General features: G+C 50.3%; 1 protein-coding gene across 3 annotated transcripts in view; it reads left to right on the forward strand.

Annotated features, from left to right (window-relative positions):
• POLL (DNA polymerase lambda) overlaps positions 1 to 20,637 on the forward strand; it is a 279,739-nt gene that overhangs the window by 210,949 nt on the left and 48,153 nt on the right. For all 3 annotated transcript variants that reach the window (XM_086922660.1, XM_086922661.1, XM_086922662.1), the window contains exon 7: positions 1,907 to 2,035. In XM_086922660.1, coding sequence (XP_086778786.1) covers positions 1,907 to 2,035 — 129 coding nt within the window. The remainder of the gene's footprint in view (positions 1 to 1,906; positions 2,036 to 20,637) is intronic.

Below are 20,637 nucleotides of genomic sequence, written 5' to 3' on the forward strand. Positions count from 1 at the left end.
AGCAAGAGGTTGCATGTAAATATTAAAAAGGGTAGGGCTCAGGGCAGAGCCCTGGGGCACACCTTGGTCGAGGGGCCAGATTTTTGAGTGGGTGGTTCCCTCTACTACCTCAAAGGAACGATTCTCTAGAAAGGACTGAAGCCAGTGCATGGCCTTCCCTGAAATTCCTATTTGGCGTAGGCGATGGAGAAGGATGCTGGTGTTGACAGTGTCGAAGGCGGCACTGAGGTCAAGCAACATAATTGCTGTGGTGCCGCCTTGGTCCATCTGTTTCCTAGCCAACTCAGTCACCGTCAGAAGGGCAGCCTCAGTTCCTAACTTAGGACGGAAACCTGCTTGGGAGTCGTGGAGTAGATGATTGTTTTCCAGAAATTGTGTAATGGAGGCATTGATATGTTTTTCTAATAGTTTGCTAACCCAAGGGAGTAATGAAATTGGTCGATAATTGGCCATGTTATCTGGGTCCAAGGTGGGTTTTTTCAATAGCGCTCTAACTTGGGCACATTTCCACGCAGAGGGGACTAAGCCTGTGGTGATAGAGGTGTTTAAGATATTGAGAATGACAGGTCTAATAGTATCTGTAATCTTTGCTAGGTGGCAAGGGGGGGCGGGATCAGTGGGTGACCCAGATTTGACTTTCCGCATGAGGAGATCAAGAGAATCCTATTTTAGCAAAGGGAACTCATCCAATTTGTGGGGCGTGATGTGCGGTGAAGTGGTTCCTTCATCATAGGCCAAATTGGGTGAGTCAAATGCAGAAGAAATATTCTGTATTTTCTTATAAAAATATTCAGCCTGGTTATCACAACGAGTCTGAGCTTTGCTGGGATCGAGGGGAATAGGAGTGTCAATAAGAAATTTTGCTATTTTAAAAATTTCTCTAGGGTAGTTGGAGGGAGTAGTGATTTTTTCTTCAAAATAAGAAGATTTTGTACAACTAATCTCAGCTTTATATTTTTTGATTGCTTCATGATGGTTAATTTTATCTAAATTGCTGCGGGATTCCCTCCAAGTTCTTTCAAGCTTCCTGCATACTCTTTTCAATTCTTTAAGTTTGGGGGTGTACCAGGGTGAGTTCCTTGATTTGGTCTTCTCTTTAAGGGCTTTCTGGGGTGCAATAGAGTCCAGGGCCGTACGCATCCAGTTGGTATAATTATCATAAAGAGACGTAGGGTCAGCCTCAGCTTGGGAGGGGGCGGGGGACAGAGACTTGATCCACCGGTCAGTGGAAAGTTTTGTCCATTCTTTCCCTTGTAGGATGGTACGAGGGAGTGCCAGGGCCGAGGTGACTGGCAGCCACTGTATGGGAATCAGATGGTGGTCTGTCCATGTGAGGGGCAGAGGAGTCCCTACCTCGAGTCTGTGATCGTTGCTGAATACCCCGTTGCAACTCATAGACACCGCAACAGGATTTTAATGTGAATTGACAGGAACTTGGTTTTACAAGGGTTTGATTTCAGATATGCATGTAACATCACTGTAGATTGAACTGAGGTAGTCAAAAGGGGCAAATATAAAAATAATACTTTTACCTAAAATGGGAAACAGTCATGTTCATGGTGCTGCGTCTTATTTTCAAAGGTCTGTGTGACCTTAAAAGACATTTCAGGTTCCCATTTTTGTGTTCCAGTCTGTATTTTTGGGCCCAGGCATGAACTAATGCAGACTAGAGTTTAATTTGATCCCCTGCTTTTGCGATGGAATGTTGCACTTATCTCTGCCCCTTTGCTTCTTATTTGGTCTCTGCATGTAGTATCTGCCTTATTCCTGCAGTAGCTTCTCTTATTACACTCTATATTGTGTCTGTAGCAACCTTTAAAAGTAATAACATGTTTTTACTAAAGAGTTTAATTTATACATTGTTATATTATTTAATGTAGGTTATATTTTCTTCTCTGTTTGCAAGGGCTTTCGGAGTCTTGAGGATATTCGCACAAAGGCCCCCCTAACCAGCCAGCAGGTCATTGGGCTGAAGTACTATGAGGACCTACTTGATCGAATGCCAAGAGAAGAGGCTGCTGAAATAGAGCAGACAGTAAGTAACACTGAAAGCAGGGTAATGGTTTACTGTAGAGCCCTTCTGTTTCTGTTTAATGTGAAGTGTATATCACCTTGTAGTGTGGAACATTAATTTGAAACCTGCCTTCATATCTATAACTGCTTACTCATGTGAAAGATTCTAGGCAGCATGCCACCTCTACAGGTCTTGTTTGCCCTTTTGTAGATCATCCAGTGGTAGTAATCAAACTTTGCCTGAACACTACACATCAAAAGTAGATCTGCAGTATAGTTAAGGTGCAAAATGCAAAGACAAATAATATGGCAGTCCTGCTCCGTATTTCTAGAATTTAGAAGATTTTTCTCATGAGCACCCTCCATTGAAATCAGACTGGTGCGCTGTGGGGCAAAACAAGTGGTTTTGAGACAAAGGTGTAAAGGTAACATATCTTGCCTTTGTAGTAACCATCGGGGCACAATCACATTGTCTGCTTTGTCCCGTGGCATTCATTGTAGAATGCACAGCAGTGGAGCCAGTTATCCACCTCCTTGGCACCTGCCCAGGTCACATGAAGGCATCCGACTACTGTATGAAGTGTTGAATTCCACAAAAAAAAATTGCTGGATCAGCCTGAAGCAAAATTGGTGCAGTGGTAAGGGCCCTCTTTAGGAATTAGACTATCAAGTGTCCACCTTTCATGGGGACAAAAAATAGCAGAGAGGAGACTGGGACTGGGATGATCTTCTGACTCCATTAGCCAGTAATTGTCGATGCATTCTTTTAGATGTCAGTTCTCTGCCTCTGTTAGAGCCTAGATTCTACTTCAGGGTTAAACTGCCCATGGCTGTACCTTGATCTTACAATCATCTGGATGGTGGGTGTTAATTTTCCGGCTTCACTTGCACTGAAGACTTACCAAACTTTTTCACACTTGGGTATTATTTCTAGAGTATTGCCAAAAAAGTTCATCCAGAATGCAGTGCTGCTTGAGTTTGTTACAACTTTTTTTCTTCCAGTTCCTTTCCCTCGCATTGATAGCAATTTACTAAGCAATAAATCAAAGGCAATGCACAGTTCTTTTCTCCTAATTTGTTAATGAATTATGCTCTGTCAGCCAAGACAATCCTAAAATAATTTGTATCTGTGTCAAATGGATTGAATTTAATTATTTCTCTGTGACCATCAATACTTGCTGTTTACACTGATTCTTTATGATTCATAATTGGGCTAAACGAAAGATTGGGGCTATCTACTATTCTCACAGTTTCAGCCTTCTCTTTCCTGATAGCTTGCCATCTGGTCTTCTTAGTGTACCTTTTTTTTAACACAAACTTTATTGAATTTTACATAATGACATAGACAATTTTAGAGGATGATGATGTCAGAGCATAGTGGTACATATAATAATGTGTTGCACTTAACACATTAACATGTTGGATCAAGTATCAATAATAAACATGGAGAAATGATCAATTATTAGTAAGTCAAGTCCCGCCCATCCTGATCCCTTCCCAAAACTGGGGAGAAAGGGAGTATCTATAAAGTGTTGTGTGGATGATTATAACTGTAGTGAAATCTGTTGATTATAGGAATCACAACGCAATTTTAAACAGGTGAAGGTTTCTTAAACTGTAACCCTTAGTCATTATATTCGGGAGGATAAATGAAACATGGACACGTCAGTCTGTTAAGGTGCAAGTTACTTTCATTCCAAAGTAGCAGGTCGTTGTGAACTTTTATTGCCACCTTACTCTCTGCTGCAGTTCTGAAAATGCCATTGAGACCTTGTGAGAAAATATTTGGGGGGGGGTGGGGGGGGGGCATGAGGAAAAGATTCCCTTGGGTCGAGATATTGGATCTTCCACCTCTTTTTCTATCGTCTAACCAGGGTGTATGTGTGTCTTAGCTAGATCTACTTTCGTGAAGCTAATAAATATATATATATATATATATATATATATATATATATATATATATATATATATATATATATATATATATATATATATATATATATATATATATATAGGCACATTATTAGCAGCTATTGCTCTAAGCAGCAGTTGTATTAATGAGTAATTTCTTGTTAATATACCCATGGACCAAAAGATTTTATATCCTCTACTAGAATATGTCAACTACATACCAGATTTTTTCCATTCAATTAATTTTGTCCCAGTGCCCGGGGCCCCCAGCAGTCGACACTCGTGCCGGGGGTCCCTTCAATTAATTTTATAGTGTCTTCATTGCTGACACGTCTTGATTCCTCAGATTACCGAGTCTTAATGTTCATGAAGGGGAATATATTAAAATCAGTTCTCTACAATGTTAGTGCACTAGCACAACTACCCTTGTTGCTTGCGTGGAGCTTGTTTCCTTTGATATTCTCATCTCAGGAATGAACCGCAGTCAAAAATTGTTTATTCCTTCAAGTCTACTCCACTGAGTATTTCTTGAAAGTCCTGTTACAGCAGGGGGTGGGAGGGGTTCCATTTACTGGTTGTCTGTGTTGTGGCATAATGTGAAATAGAACATGTCAGAATCTCCCAGCAATCTGCTGCGTGTGAGTGCCGAAACAAGCACTCTGGGTGGCTGAGTTGTTTATAGTAGCAACTATTAGCTGGATAAAAAGGTAATTGGTTCTTGAGAATGGATCCACGTGCAGTTTTGCCGGTGGTGACGTACTAGCGCTACACACTAACGCCCGGCCGAATAGGGAACTGCAGACGTGACAGGCCTGGGAGCGAGGCCCCAGCAGCCTGCTTGGAATGGACGCGATGAGTGGCAGCCTCCCCGGAGGGCGGGGCGGAGGAGGCCGCTTCATATCACACCTGCACGCCTCATCACCGTGGAAGCACCAACCAGTGCGACGCTGTCACTCAGCCACGGGGGCTGCCTGCAAAGAATGCGCACCACAAGCGACTCGCACCGTCAGGCCTGTTCCCATGAGTTTCATTAAATTGAAGATGGTCTTTTTTTTGTCTCTCCCTCTTTTTTTTAACACGGCTGTCACGTTAAAAGCGCTTCGGAATGACCTCCCTGTTGCCTGTCCCTCCCCTCCTCCTTTGCCATCTTTTCACAAATCAGTTAGGTTGTTGTGGCTGCTGTTTGAGGAGGCTTCAGAGGCTATTGTCATTTTTGATGGGATTACTCTTCGGGAGCTGGCCGGGAGAAAGGGATTAAGGGATTAGGCACTGTCCATGCTGTATGTCACATCAAGATCTGAGGCGCTCTGCCCTCAATTGCAATGTCGCTGGCCTTCAGAAATCTTCATTAACAAAGGGACAAAATGTGCATTAGAAAAGAGTGCGGGCCTCCTTAGGCATGCCACTGACAGACACGGGGTAATGGGTTTACTCTCCCCTTAATGAAAGATGAGTCCCCATTCGAAAGGGAAAACCAAACTGAAAATGTAATTAATTATTCCATTACACGCCAGTCTTCCCACAGATTAGTAGCTCTTGGGAAACGTTGACACCATGTCAACCAAGCCAGGTTTCCGTATTGTGGAAGTATAAAAAATGGTAAATAACTGCACACCCTCTGAGTGAACTATATGCAAAATCGGGCAAACCGCAGGCTCGGGCTCGTAGCGCGGCCTCCAAGCTGCATTCACGTGAAACTGCGAGGGCAGGCACAGCCTTCAGTCAAAACGAATTGAACTAGATGTTTGGAAAGGTCACACAGGTCGAAACCTTTTTTTTATAAACATCTCGCTGAAAAAATCCATGCCCCCCAGTTCGTTTTTTGTGAGTTAGTGCTCAAGCCTTGTGTGGACCTTCGATGTGCTTTACCCTTGTCAGTAGGGATTTTCATTCTCCTGTTCACTTTGTGTTTCTGACCTCTGTCAGCACCCAGCAGGTCATCGCCATCCGCTATGTTACTGTCATTATGCATTGCATCTTCGCGTTCTCATAAGGTGCTCTGGAGCTGTGCCGGGCAACAGCTTCTCGTTTCATTCTAAAGAATCGTTGATGAATCTCTACATTTTTGCATCCCAGCTTCACTAAAGGGTCCTACAGTTTGCAGTGCCTGGTAGCACTTTCAGTGCATTGGCATGGAGTCTGTGGTGTTCTCTGCATCTCCTGGACACGGACATCTGCTAGACCTCACCATCTTTGTATGACTGCTTTCTTCCCCATACATACTAGAGCTTAGCTTTTCCTGTGTTGTTTTTCTTTTGCTATTTTTCAACCTGGGTACCATGTGATAACGCAGAATGGACAGTGAATGTTCTGGGTATGTAAAGCAGTTGCTTCTCCAATATTCCACTACTTCAGTGTTCCGAACATTTTTGATGTTTCATCCACAATATGAAATCAAAAGACTAAGTGTGAATTAAGGCCTGAGTTAGATATTGGCTGGACTGGTCCCGCCGTTGCTTTTTCGAGGGTCTTCCTGTCTGCCCCATTGGCAGTCTGCCCGCTCGATTTAGATATTGGCTGGACACTGGACGCAAGACCGTCGCCTCCGCCAGAATCTTTCTCCTGCGGCGAAGACATCAGTGGCAGAAGGTGCTGTCGGAGGGAGTCCTGCCAAGATTCCCGTCATCCAGATTATGAAGTGCCTTTCGTCGAGGCAACTGTGGGGGGGAACCTCCAAGCTCGAGGTGGCAGAATGGAAGAAAAAGAGGTGAAGACCCACCTTTTATCGAGGTTCCACCACCGATTTCATCATGAACTCCATTGTCCAAGATCTTCTTGTGCTGCTGCTACTTGACCACCACGTTCAGCCACCCCGTTGTCGCTGGATTCTAAGCTAGGCGTTTGTGGTGCATGTGGGTGTACATTCAAAGTGTGTGTATGCTGTTGGTGTGCAATGCTATATGTTAAAAAAATGGGCCTTACACATTACCTACATATACATATTGACAGATTCACAACATATATGTGTATTGAGATGAAAATAAGTAGTACTTGCCTGTCTCCACACCTCTGTGTAACTCACTCTGTCAGGACTCTGCCACCAGGGCACCACCAGAACAACAGGAACATCTAAATCGGCTTGGCACAATTCCGCCGGCATGACAGTAACAAAGTACTGTCAGCCAGCAGAGAAGACCGCCGCCGCAGCGGTCTCCTGTCTTTTGCCACAACATCTAAACACAGTGGGCCTACCGCCGTCAGTTTGACGGAGTACTTGGGACCGCAGCGGGACGGCGGTAGTACCACCTAGATCTAAATCAGGTCCTAAGTGTGAAGTGATATTAGAGAAGGAAAACAACATCAGTGGGGGAAAAGGGAAAACAGAATAACAATAACTTTTGTTTTAAATAATGTATTGTGAAAAAATAAATGTGGAGATAAAATCTTTGATTCACAGTCACACAATATGTCAACATTACTGTATAAAGGAAACAAAACTACAAATAATGAGAAACATTAGTGAGCCCCTTAATGTCACCTGAACACATCTCATTCACAGGCTGGAGCATTTTTTTTTGCTCACTTGGATCTCACCACATTTGAGCTGTTTATCCAGTGTGTTCCTCGTTCATGCAGCTTTTTCTGATCTCCTTGTATTGATGTTGCGTGAACTCAACATTTATAAAGTGCCGTAAATTCAATAATACCTTCAAGCACTGTAATTCTGACACACTTATGTTAATCTCTAGAAGAGATGCCTTAACATGGCTTTCTAAACTTGCATTATTCTATCCTTTTGATCAGCCACGGAGCCCTTTCCAAAGTTTAACCACTTGATATGCAAATGCCTTTATTTTTGCTCAAGCTTTTTTGACTTTGGGAAGACAAAGTGGATTATTACCCTTCTAGCCGAGCTATGTGGATGGCACATAGACTTGAAATCTAATTCTAATATACAAGAGTCTGTTTCCATATAGTGTATTGGGGACAAGAGTTAAGATTTTAAACTTAATTATTCCCTGTTCCATTAACCAGTTTATTCTTTTGAGTATATTACTTCTGCCAAGTGCAGTGCTGAGTGGGTAAAGAGGTCTGAGCCTAAATAATGCTTCAGAATTTCTTATCATATTATTTGAAGATTAATAAAGTAGGAACATATTAAAAAAAGGAAATTATACCATTTTATTGAAAATCAATATTGTCATGAGTAATATTTTTAAATAACATGACAGCATATGTATTTATGTTATAAAGTAGAAAGCTTGCACTGAAGTCCCTATTTTGACTGTGTTCTGCACTACATTTATACTGTACACATTTGGTGGTTAAAAAGATAAAATAAAAGGCTGTCTGAATTTCGACTTTTTAGACATTTATATTTTCTCCTCGATAGTAGTACAATGTACTTTCACCATAAGTGTTGAAGTGTGGCTCAATGGTTAGAGTGGCAGACCTTGATGCAGAGCTCTGGCCCGGGACCAGGGTTCGATTCCCACCTCGGCGGGTCTCGGGCTCAAAAATTCCTCGGACCTGATAATCTCGCCTCAGTGCCTATTCCAATCATGGGTCTCACGCTGCAACTCTGGGCAATAGCTTGCTTAATCTCCACAACGGCCCCAACAGCGCTAGGATGCCTGGTTTCACCCTGGGGGTGCCCAGGAGTGGACACTTCACAGGGAAAGCCAGGAAGGGTTCCACAGCGGTATGAGTAATAGCGCCACGAAACCGCTTGGTAGAAGTGCGCTCTACAAATACTTTACATTTATAGGATGTTTGATGCCATTCGTGCTACAAAGGCCTGTAGAACTTGTCAATAATTAAGCCGTTTGCCATCTTCTACATATTAAAGATTGCAAAAGTTACTTTTAAAGCCCGCACTATCCTTACCATGAATATTTTATGATCTAAATAGACTGGTGTGGCACATTAACTTCAAGTAGTAACTTGATAAGCTAATTAACAAGAGCCTCCATGGTAATATATGACTTCTAGTGTTTGTATTTATTTTCTGTTAGTATCTTTGACATTTGTTATGTGTATTAATGGATAAAAGGATTTGACCTCTGCCCGGTTGTTCGGATAGGCTACTAACTGGAATTGAATCTTAGAGTGATTTAAATATATACACTTCCTTTGTTATCTGAAATCGCACTTTGACTTATAAATCACGCCTGTGGATCATGAAGGAGAAATTAATAATTTTCAGCAGAATCTAGCATACTACAAATTAAAAGCTTTTTTGTCAGTGTAGTACGAGAGTAACTCAAGCTAAAACATATAGAGCAGCATATCGTCTTCTTGTGTGCAACACATTCACTTGTTTTTTAAAGTCTTGCCTGTGTGAACATGCACTCCTGCTTGAAAGATATATTGTTTTGAATCAGGGGCTTGAAGTCTGCCCATTTCTTACCATTTATGGATTTCAATGTCACTCTCATTTGCTGCCTTCTAATTGCAAAAAGAACAATTGAGAGACGGAATGCTGAACAGTGTCAAACATTCACCCCCAGTACAGAGATCTGGACCTAAATCCATCATTGTTTTGCTCACCATGCCATTCCAGTTTGGACCCAGCCATATGCAAATCAGTCTGAATCCTGCACCCCATGAGAACAGTCCAGCCCGAACTGCCAGGCCAGGTCCTCCCTGGACTGTAAACAAGCATCCTGGGATTGATTCAGGGTATCACCAATAATCAGCCAGGCTACCTTGACTCCGTTGGCATGGCGAGCACAGGGCCCATGTCTGGGCATTCCTGTTGCACTGAGGGCTATAAATGCAAAAAGAGCAATAGATGTACATAATGCGGAACAATATCAAACATTCATTCCCAGTACAGAGGTCTGGGCCTAAATCCATTGTTTGTTTGCTCACCATGCCATTCAAGTTTGGACCAAGCCATATGGAAATCAGTCTTGACTCTGCTCCTCTTGGGAACAGTCTAGTCCAGCCTTCTAATTGGGCTGCGCAAGCCATCTCCATTTCCTCTTCTTTATGAAGGAGCACAGAGCAAGTCCTGATTATTTATATGGAATAAGGTCTTTCCGCTGCTGGTGTTGTGATTAAGATACTATTTTTTAGATTCTTACTTCTTTCCCTCTCATCTGTGTTACTTTTTACACGTCTCCCTGTCCGTGTTACTCCTTAATCCTCCCACCTGCCCCAGCTGTGTTACTTCTTAAACCATCTGTGTGGCTTCTCAAACTCCCCACCCCGTCTGTGTTGCTTCTTAAACCATCCCATGTTGCTTCTTAACATTCACACCCGCCCAGTCAGTATTTAATCCTAACCATCCCACCCACCCTGTCACTGTTTGTTCTTCTCCCTCCCCATCCCTGTTTCTTCTTCTCCCTCCCTCGCTCCCTCCCATGTCCCTGTTTCTTCTTCTCCCTCCTGTCCCTGTTTCTTCTCCCTCGCACCCGCCCTATCCCTGTTTCTTCTTCTATATCCCTGTTTCTTCGTCATATATCCTTGTTTTTTCTTGTTCCTACCTCCCACCCGCCCTATCCCTTTTTCTTCTTGTACCTCCCTCCCTCCCACCCACCCTTTCCATGTTTTGTTTTCTTCTCCCTCCCACTCGCCCTATTCCTGTGTCTTCTTCTCCCTCCTACCCTCCCTATTCCTGTTTCTTCTTCTCCCTCCCACCCGCCCTATTCCTGATTCTTCTTCTCCCTCCCACCCGCCCTATTCCTGTTTCTTCTTCTCCTTCCCAACCGCCCTATTCCTGTTTCTTTTTCTCCCTCCCTCCCTGTATACGTTTCTTCTTCTCCCTCCCACCCGCCGTATTCCTGTTTCTTCTTCTCCCTCCCACCGCCGTATTCCTGTTTCTTCTTCTCCTTCCCACCCGCCCTATTCCTGTTTCTTCTTCTCCCTCCCACCCTATTCCTGTTTCTTCTTCTTCCTCCCACCCGCCCTATTCCTGTTTCTCCTTCTCCCTCCCACCCTCCCTATTCCTGTTTCTCCTTCTCCCTCCCACCCTCCCTACCTGTTTCTCCTTCTCCCTCCCACCCTCCCTATTCCTGTTTCTCCTTCTCCCTCCCACCCTCCCTATTCCCGTTTCTCCTTCTCCCTCCCTCCCACCCGCCCTATTCCTGTTTCTCCTTCTCCCTCCCTGTTTCTCCTTCTCCCTCCCACCCGCCCTATTCCTGTTTCTCCTTCTCCCTCCCACCCGCCCTATTCCTGTTTCTCCTTCTCCCTCCCACCTGCCCTATTCCTGTTTCTTCTTCTCCCTCCCACCCACCCGCCCCATTCCTGTTTCTTTTTCTCCCTCCCACCCACCCACCCCATTCCTGTTTCTTCTTCTCCCAGCATTCCTGTTTCTTCTTCTCCCTCCCACCCAACCGCCCCATTCCTGTTTCTTCTTCTCCCTCCCACCCACCCCATTCCTGTTTCTTCTTCTCCCTCCCACCCACCCGCCCCATTCCTGTTTCTTCTTCTCCCTCCCACCCACCTGCCCAATTCCTGTTTCTTCTTTTCCCTTACACCCACCCGCCCCATTCCTGTTTCTTCTTCTTCCTCCCTCCCTCCCTATTCCTGTTTCTTCTCCCTCCCTCCCTATTTCTGTTTCTTCTTCTCCCTCCCACCCGCCCCATTCCTGTTTCTTCTTTTCCCTTACACCCACCGCCCCATTCCTGTTTCTTCTTCTTCCTCCCTCCCTCCCTATTCCTGTTTCTTCTTCTCCCTCCCTCCCTATTTCTGTTTCTTCTTCTCCCTCCCACCCGCCCTATTCCTGTTTCTTCTCCCTCCCTCCCTCCCACCCGCCCTATTCCTGTTTCTTCTCCCTCCCTCCCACCCGCCCTTTTCCTGTTTCTTCTCCCTCCCACCCGACCTTTTCCTGTTTCTTCTCCCTCCCACCCGCCCTTTTCCTGTTTCTTCTCCCTCCCACCCGCCCTATTCCTGTTTCTTCCTTCTCCCACCGCCCTATTCCTGTTTCTTCTCCCTCCCACCTGCCCTATTCCTGTTTCTTCTCCCTCCCACCCGCCCTATTCCTGTTTCTTCTCCCTCCCACCGCCCTATTCCTGTTTCTTCTCCCTCCCACCCACCCTATTCCTGTTTCTTCTCCCTCCCACCCACCCTATTCCAGTTTCTTCTCCCTCCCACCCACCCTATTCCAGTTTCTTCTCCCTCCCACCCACCCTATTCCAGTTTCTTCTCCCTCCCACCCTATTCCAGTTTCTTCTCCCTCCCGCCCACCCTATTCCAGTTTCTTCTCCCTCCCGCCCGCCCTATTCCTGTGTCTTCTCCCTCCCGCCCGCCCTATTCCTGTTTCTTCTCCCTCCCATCCGCCCTATTCCTGTTTCTTCTCCCTCCCACCCGACTCCTGTTTCTTCACTCCTGTTTCTTCTCCCTCCCACCTGCCCTATTCCTGTTTCTTCTCCCTCCCTCCCACCCGCCCTACTCCTGTTTCTTCTCCCTCCCTCCCACCTGCCCTATTCCTGTTTCTTCTCCCTCCCTCCCACCCGCCCTATCCCTGTTTCTTATACCTCCCTCCCTCCCGCCCTATTCCTGTTTCTTCTCCCTCCCTCCCACCCGCCCTATTCCTGTTTCTTCTCCCTCCCTCCCACCAGCCCTATTCCTGTTTCTTTTCCCTCACACCCGCCCTATTCCTGTTTCTTCTCCCTCCACCTGCCCTATTCCTGTTTCATCTCCCTCCCTCGCAACCGCCAGATTCCGGTTTCTTCTCCCCCCTCCCACCCACTGATTACTGTTTCTTCTCCCTCCCTCCCACCCGATTACTGTTTCTTCTCCCTCCCTCCCACCCGCCCTATTCCTGTTTCTTCTCCCTCCCTCCCACCCGCCCTATTCCTGTTTCTTCTCCCTCCTGCCCTATTCCTGTTTCTTCTCCCTCCCTCCCGCCCTATTCCTGTTTCTTCTCCCTCCCTCCCGCCCTATTCCTGTTTCTTCTCCCTCCCTCCCGCCCTATTCCTGTTTCTTCTCCCTCCCGCCCTATTCCTGTTTCTTCTCCCTCCCGCCCGATTCATGTTTCTTTTCCCTCCAGCACACCCTATTCCTGTTTCTTCTCCCTCCCTCCCCCTATTTCTTCAATTCCTGTCTCTTCTCCTTCCCTCCCATCCGCCCTATTCCTGCTTCTTCTCCCTCCCACCGCCCTGTTCCTGTTTCTTCCCCCTCACACCCGCCCTGTTCCTGTTTCTTCTCCCTCCCACCCTCCCTGTTCCTCTTTCTCCTCCCTCCCTCCCACCTGCCCTGTTCCTCTTTCTCCTCCCTCCCACCAGCCCTGTTCCTCTTTCTCCTCCCTCCCGCCCGCCCTGTTCCTCTTTCTCCTCCCTATGTTCCTCTTTCTCCTCCCTCCTGCCCGGTTCCTCTTTCTCCTCCCTCCCGCCAGCACTGTTCCTGTATCTTCTCCCTCCCGCCTGCCCTGTTCCTGTTTCTTCTCCCTCCCTCCCGCCCGCCCTGTTCCTGTTTCTTCTCCCTCCCGCCCGCCATGTTCCTGTTTCTTCTCCCTCCCTCCCGCCCTGTTCCTGTTTCTTCTCCCTCCCTCCCGCCCTGTTCCTGTTTCTTCTCCCTCCCGCCCTGTTCCTGTTTCATCTCCCTCCCTCCCGCCCTGTTCCTGTTTCATCTCCCTCCCTCCCGCCCTGTTCCTGTTTCATCTCCCTCCCTCCCGGTTCCTGTTTCTTCTCCCTCCCTCCCTGTTCCTGTTTCTTTTCCCTCCCTCCCTGTTCCTTCTCCCTCCCTCCCTCCCTGTTCCTGTTTCTTCTCCCCCCTCCCTCCCTGTTCCTGTTTCTTCTCCCTCCCTCCCTCCCTGTTTCTTCTCCCTCCCTCCCTCCCTGTTCCTGTTTCTTCTCCCCCCACCCGCCCTGTTCCTGTTTCTTCTAACTCCCACCCGCCCAATTCCTGTTTCTTCTCCCTCCCGCCCTGTTCCTGTTCTTCTCCCTCCCTCCCTCCCACCCTCCAACCGCCCTGTTCCTGTTTCTTCTCCCTCCCACTCACCCTGTTCATTTTTCTTCTCCCTCCCGCCCTGTTCCTGTTTCATCTCCCTCCCTTCCCGCCCTGTTCCTGTTTCATCTCCCTCCCTCCCGCCCTGTTCCTGTTTCATCTCCCTCCCTCCCGCCCTGTTCCTGTTTCATCTCCCTCCCTCCCGGTTCCTGTTTCTTCTCCCTCCCTCCCTGTTTCATCTCCCTCCCTCCCGCCCTGTTCCTGTTTCATCTCCCTCCCTCCCGCCCTGTTCCTGTTTCATCTCCCTCCCTCCCGGTTCCTGTTTCTTCTCCCTCCCTCCCTGTTCCTGTTTCTTTTCCCTCCCTCCCTCCCTCCCTGTTCCTGTTTCTTCTTCCTCCCTCCCTCCCTGTTTCTTCTCCCTCCCTCCCTCCCTCCCTGTTCCTGTTTCTTCTCCCTCCCTGTTCCTGTTTCTTCTCCCTCCCTCCCTCCCTGTTTCTTCTCCCTCCCTCCCTCCCTGTTCCTGTTTCTTCTCCCCCCACCCGCCCTGTTCCTGTTTCTTCTAACTCCCACCCGCCAAATTCCTGTTTCTTCTCCCTCCCGCCCGCCCTGTTCCTGTTCTTCTCCCTCCCTCCCACCCTCCAACCGCCCTATTCCTGTTTCTTCTTCCTCCCTCCCGTCCTATTCCTGTTTCTTCTCCCTCCCACCCGCCCTGTTCCTGTTTCTTCTCCCTCACACCCGCCCTGTTCCTGTTTCTTCTCCCTCCCACCCTCCCTGTTCCTCTTTCTCCTCCCTCCCACCTGCCCTGTTCCTCTTTCTCCTCCCTCCCACCAGCCCTGTTCCTCTTTCTCCTCCCTCCCTCCCACCCGCCCTGTTCCTCTTTCTCCTCCCTCCTGCCCGGTTCCTCTTTCTCCTCCCTCCCGCCCGCACTGTTCCTGTATCTTCTCCCTCCCGCCCGCCCTGTTCCTGTTTCTTCTCCCTCCCGCCCGCCCTGTTCCTGTTTCTTCTCCCTCCCGCCCGGTTCCTGTTTCTTCTCCCTCCCGCCCGCCATGTTCCTGTTTCTTCTCCCGCCCTGTTCCTGTTTCTTCTCCCTCCCTCCCGCCCTGTTCCTGTTTCTTCTCCCTCCCTCCCGCCCTGTTCCTGTTTCATCTCCCTCCCTCCCGCCCTGTTCCTGTTTCATCTCCCTCCCTCCCGCCCTGTTCCTGTTTCTTCTCCCTCCCTCCCTGTTCCTGTTTCTTTTCCCTCCCTCCCTCCCTGTTCCTGTTTCTTCTCCCTCCCTCCCTCCCTGTTCCTGTTTCTTCTCCGTCCCTCCCTCCCTCCCTCCCTCCCTCCCTCCCTCCCTGTTCCTGTTTCTTCTCCCTCCCTCCCTGTTCCTGTTTCTTCTCCCTCCCTCCCTCCCTGTTTCTTCTCCCTCCCTCCCTCCCTCCCTGTTCCTGTTTCTTCTCCCCCCACCCGCCCTGTTCCTGTTTCTTCTGACTCGCACCCGCCCAATTCCTGTTTCTTCTCCCTCCCGCCCGCCCTGTTCCTGTTCTTCTCCCTCCCTCCCTCCCACCCTCCAACCGCCCTGTTCCTGTTTCTTCTCCCTCCCACTCACCCTGTTCATTTTTCTGCTCCCACCCACCCGCCCTGTTCCTGTTTCTTCTCCCTCCCACCCGGTTCCTGTTTCTTCTCCCTCCCACCCACCCTGTTCCTGTTTCTGCTCTCTCCCACCCACCCTGTTCCTGTTTCTGCTCCCTCCCACCCGCCCTGTTCATGTTTCTTCTCCCTCCCACCCGCCCTGTTCATGTTTCTTCTCCCTCCCACCCGCCCTGTTCATGTTTCTTCTCCCTCCCACCCGCCCTGTTCATGTTTCTTCTCCCTCCCACCCGCCCTGTTCATGTTTCTTCTCCCTCCCACCCGCCCTGTTCATGTTTCTTCTCCCTCCCACCCGCCCTGTTCATGTTTCTTCTCCCTCCCTCCCGCCCTATTCCTGTTTCTTCTCCTTCCCTCCCTATTCCTGTTTCTTCTCGTTCCCTCCCACCCTATTCCTTTTTCTTCTCCCTCCCTCCCGCCCTATTCCTTTTTCTTCTCCCTCCTACCCGGCCTATTCCTGTTTCTTCTACCTCCCTCCCCCGCCCTACTCGTGTTTCTTCTCCTTCCCTCCCACCTGCCCCTTTCCTGCTTCTTCTCCCTCCCTCCCACCCGCCCTATTCCTGTTTCTTCTCTCTCCCACCCGCCCTATTCCTGTTTCTTCTCCCTCCCACTCCCCCTATTCCTGTTTTTTCTCCCTCCCTCCCGCCCTATTCCTGTTTCTTTTCCCCCTCCCTCCCGCCCTATTCCTGTTTCTTTTCCCCCTCCCTCCCGCCCTATTCCTGTTTCTTTTCCCCCTCCCTCCCGCCCTATTCCTGTTTCTTTTCCCCCTCCCTCCCGCCCTATTCCTGTTTCTTTTCCCTCTACCCGCCCTATTCCTGTTTCTTCTCCCTCCCTCCCAACCGCCCAATTCCGGTTTCTTCTTCCCCCTCCCACCCACTGATTACTGTTTCTTCTCCCTCCCTCCCACCCGCCCTATTCCTGGCCCTATTCCTGTTTCTTCTCCCTACCTCCCACCCGCCCTATTCCTGTTTCTTCTCCCTCCCGCCCGCCCTATTCCTGTTTCTTCTCCCTCCCGCCCGCCCTATTCCTGTTTCTTCTCCCTCCCTCCCGCCCGCCCTATTCCTTCTCCCTCCCACCCTATTCATGTTTCTTCTCCCTCCCGCCCGCCCTATTCATGTTTCTTCTCCCTCCCGCACGCCCTATTCCTGTTTCTTCTCCCTCCCTCCCCCTATTTCTTCAATTCCTGTTTCTTCTCCCTCCCCCACACCCGCCCTATTCCTGCTTCTTCTCCCTCCCACCCGCCCTGTTCCTGTTTCTTCTCCCTCCCGCCCGCCCTGTTCCTGTTCTTCTCCCTCCCTCCCACCCTCCAACCGCCCTGTTCCTGTTTCTTCTCCCTCCCACTCACCCTGTTCATTTTTCTGCTCCCACCCACCCGCCCTGTTCCTGTTTCTTCTCCCTCCCACCCGGTTCCTGTTTCTTCTCCCTCCCACCCACCCTGTTCCTGTTTCTGCTCCCTCCCACCCGCCCTGTTCATGTTTCTTCTCCCTCCCACCCGCCCTGTTCATGTTTCTTCTCCCTCCCACCCGCCCTGTTCATGTTTCTTCTCCCTCCCACCCGCCCTGTTCATGTTTCTTCTCCCTCCCACCCGCCCTGTTCATGTTTCTTCTCCCTCCCACCCGCCCTGTTCATGTTTCTTCTCCCTCCCACCCGCCCTGTTCATGTTTCTTCTCCCTCCCTCCCGCCCTATTCCTGTTTCTTCTCCTTCCCTCCCTATTCCTGTTTCTTCTCGTTCCCTCCCACCCTATTCCTTTTTCTTCTCCCTCCCTCCCGCCCTATTCCTTTTTCTTCTCCCTCCTACCCGGCCTATTCCTGTTTCTTCTACCTCCCTCCCCCGCCCTACTCGTGTTTCTTCTCCTTCCCTCCCACCTGCCCCTTTCCTGCTTCTTCTCCCTCCCTCCCACCCGCCCTATTCCTGTTTCTTCTCTCTCCCACCCGCCCTATTCCTGTTTCTTCTCCCTCCCACTCCCCCTATTCCTGTTTTTTCTCCCTCCCTCCAGCCCTATTCCTGTTTCTTTTCCCCCTCCCTCCCGCCCTATTCCTGTTTCTTTTCCCCCTCCCTCCCGCCCTATTCCTGTTTCTTTTCCCCCTCCCTCCCTCCCTGTTCCTGTTTCTTCTCCCTCCCTCCCTCCCTGTTTCTTCTCCCTCCCTCCCTCCCTCCCTGTTCCTGTTTCTTCTCCCCCCACCCGCCCTGTTCCTGTTTCTTCTAACTCCCACCCGCCCAATTCCTGTTTCTTCTCCCTCCCGCCCGCCCTGTTCCTGTTCTTCTCCCTCCCTCCCTCCCACCCTCCAACCGCCCTGTTCCTGTTTCTTCTCCCTCCCACTCACCCTGTTCATTTTTCTTCTCCCTCCCGCCCTGTTCCTGTTTCATCTCCCTCCCTCCCGCCCTGTTCCTGTTTCATCTCCCTCCCTCCCGCCCTGTTCCTGTTTCATCTCCCTCCCTCCCGCCCTGTTCCTGTTTCATCTCCCTCCCTCCCGGTTCCTGTTTCTTCTCCCTCCCTCCCTGTTCCTGTTTCATCTCCCTCCCTCCCGCCCTGTTCCTGTTTCATCTCCCTCCCTCCCGCCCTGTTCCTGTTTCATCTCCCTCCCTCCCGGTTCCTGTTTCTTCTCCCTCCCTCCCTGTTCCTGTTTCTTTTCCCTCCCTCCCTCCCTCCCTGTTCCTGTTTCTTCTTCCTCCCTCCCTCCCTGTTCCTGTTTCTTCTCCCTCCCTCCCTCCCTCCCTCCCTGTTCCTGTTTCTTCTCCCTCCCTGTTCCTGTTTCTTCTCCCTCCCTCCCTCCCTGTTTCTTCTCCCTCCCTCCCTCCCTGTTCCTGTTTCTTCTCCCCCCCACCCGCCCTGTTCCTGTTTCTTCTAACTCCCACCCGCCAAATTCCTGTTTCTTCTCCCTCCCGCCCGCCCTGTTCCTGTTCTTCTCCCTCCCTCCCACCCTCCAACCGCCCTATTCCTGTTTCTTCTTCCTCCCTCCCGTCCTATTCCTGTTTCTTCTCCCTCCCACCCGCCCTGTTCCTGTTTCTTCTCCCTCACACCCGCCCTGTTCCTGTTTCTTCTCCCTCACACCCGCCCTGTTCCTGTTTCTTCTCCCTCCCACCCTCCCTGTTCCTCTTTCTCCTCCCTCCCACCTGCCCTGTTCCTCTTTCTCCTCCCTCCCACCAGCCCTGTTCCTCTTTCTCCTCCCTCCCTCCCACCCGCCCTGTTCCTCTTTCTCCTCCCTCCTGCCCGGTTCCTCTTTCTCCTCCCTCCCGCCCGCACTGTTCCTGTATCTTCTCCCTCCCGCCCGCCCTGTTCCTGTTTCTTCTCCCTCCCGCCCGCCCTGTTCCTGTTTCTTCTCCCTCCCGCCCTGTTCCTGTTTCTTCTCCCTCCCTCCCTCCCGCCCTGTTCCTGTTTCTTCTCCCTCCCTCCCGCCCTGTTCCTGTTTCTTCTCCCTCCCTCCCGCCCTGTTCCTGTTTCTTCTCCCTCCCTCCCGCCCTGTTCCTGTTTCTTCTCCCTCCCGCCCTGTTCCTGTTTCTTCTCCCTCCCTCCCTGTTCCTGTTTCTTCTCCCTCCCTCCCGCCCTGTTCCTGTTTCATCTCCCTCCCTCCCGCCCTGTTCCTGTTTCATCTCCCTCCCTCCCGCCCTGTTCCTGTTTCTTCTCCCTCCCTCCCTGTTCCTGTTTCTTTTCCCTCCCTCCCTCCCTGTTCCTGTTTCTTCTCCCTCCCTCCCTCTTCCTGTTTCTTCTCCGTCCCTCCTTCCCTCCCTCCCTCCCTGTTCCTGTTTCTTCTCCCTCCCTCCCTGTTCCTGTTTCTTCTCCCTCCCTCCCTCCCTGTTTCTTCTCCCTCCCTCCCTCCCTCCCTGTTCCTGTTTCTTCTCCCCCCACCCGCCCTGTTCCTGTTTCTTCTGACTCGCACCCGCCCAATTCCTGTTTCTTCTCCCTCCCGCCCGCCCTGTTCCTGTTCTTCTCCCTCCCTCCCTCCCACCCTCCAACCGCCCTGTTCCTGTTTCTTCTCCCTCCCACTCACCCTGTTCATTTTTCTGCTCCCACCCACCCGCCCTGTTCCTGTTTCTTCTCCCTCCCACCCGGTTCCTGTTTCTTCTCCCTCCCACCCACCCTGTTCCTGTTTCTGCTCTCTCCCACCCACCCTGTTCCTGTTTCTGCTCCCTCCCACCCGGTTCATGTTTCTTCTCCCTCCCACCCCGCCCTGTTCATGTTTCTTCTCCCTCCCACCCGCCCTGTTCATGTTTCTTCTCCCTCCCACCCGCCCTGTTCATGTTTCTTCTCCCTCCCACCCGCCCTGTTCATGTTTCTTCTCCCTCCCTCCCGCCCTATTCCTGTTTCTTCTCCTTCCCTCCCTATTCCTGTTTCTTCTCGTTCCCTCCCACCCTATTCCTTTTTCTTCTCCCTCCCTCCCGCCCTATTCCTTTTTCTTCTCCCTCCTACCCGGCCTATTCCTGTTTCTTCTACCTCCCTCCCCCGCCCTACTCGTGTTTCTTCTCCTTCCCTCCCACCTGCCCCTTTCCTGCTTCTTCTCCCTCCCTCCCACCCGCCCTATTCCTGTTTCTTCTCTCTCCCACCCGCCCTATTCCTGTTTCTTCTCCCTCCCACTCCCCCTATTCCTGTTTTTTCTCCCTCCCTCCAGCCCTATTCCTGTTTCTTTTCCCCCTCCCTCCCGCCCTATTCCTGTTTCTTTTCCCCCTCCCTCCCGCCCTATTCCTGTTTCTTTTCCCCCTCCCTCCCGCCCTATTCCTGTTTCTTTTCCCCCTCCCGCCCTATTCCTGTTTCTTTTCCCCCTCCCTCCCGCCCTATTCCTGTTTCTTTTCCCTCACACCCGCCCTATTCCTGTTTCTTCTCCCTCTACCCGCCCTATTCCTGTTTCTTCTCCCTCCCTCCCAACCGCCCAATTCCGGTTTCTTCTTCCCCCTCCCACCCACTGATTACTGTTTCTTCTCCCTCCCTCCCACCTGCCCTATTCCTGGCCCTATTCCTGTTTCTTCTCCCTACCTCCCACCCGCCCTATTCCTGTTTCTTCTCCCTCCCGCCCGCCCTATTCCTGTTTCTTCTCCCTCCCGCCCGCCCTATTCCTGTTTCTTCTCCCTCCCTCCCGCCCGCCCTATTCCTTCTCCCTCCCACCCTATTCATGTTTCTTCTCCCTCCCGATTCATGTTTCTTCTCCCTCCCGCACGCCCTATTCCTGTTTCTTCTCCCTCCCCCTATTTCTTCAATTCCTGTTTCTTCTCCCTCCCCCACACCCGCCCTATTCCTGCTTCTTCTCCTCCCACCC

Source organism: Lissotriton vulgaris, chromosome 5 (genome assembly GCF_964263255.1).
Source record: "Lissotriton vulgaris chromosome 5, aLisVul1.2, whole genome shotgun sequence".
In the NCBI taxonomy this organism is placed as follows: domain Eukaryota; kingdom Metazoa; phylum Chordata; class Amphibia; order Caudata; family Salamandridae; genus Lissotriton; species Lissotriton vulgaris.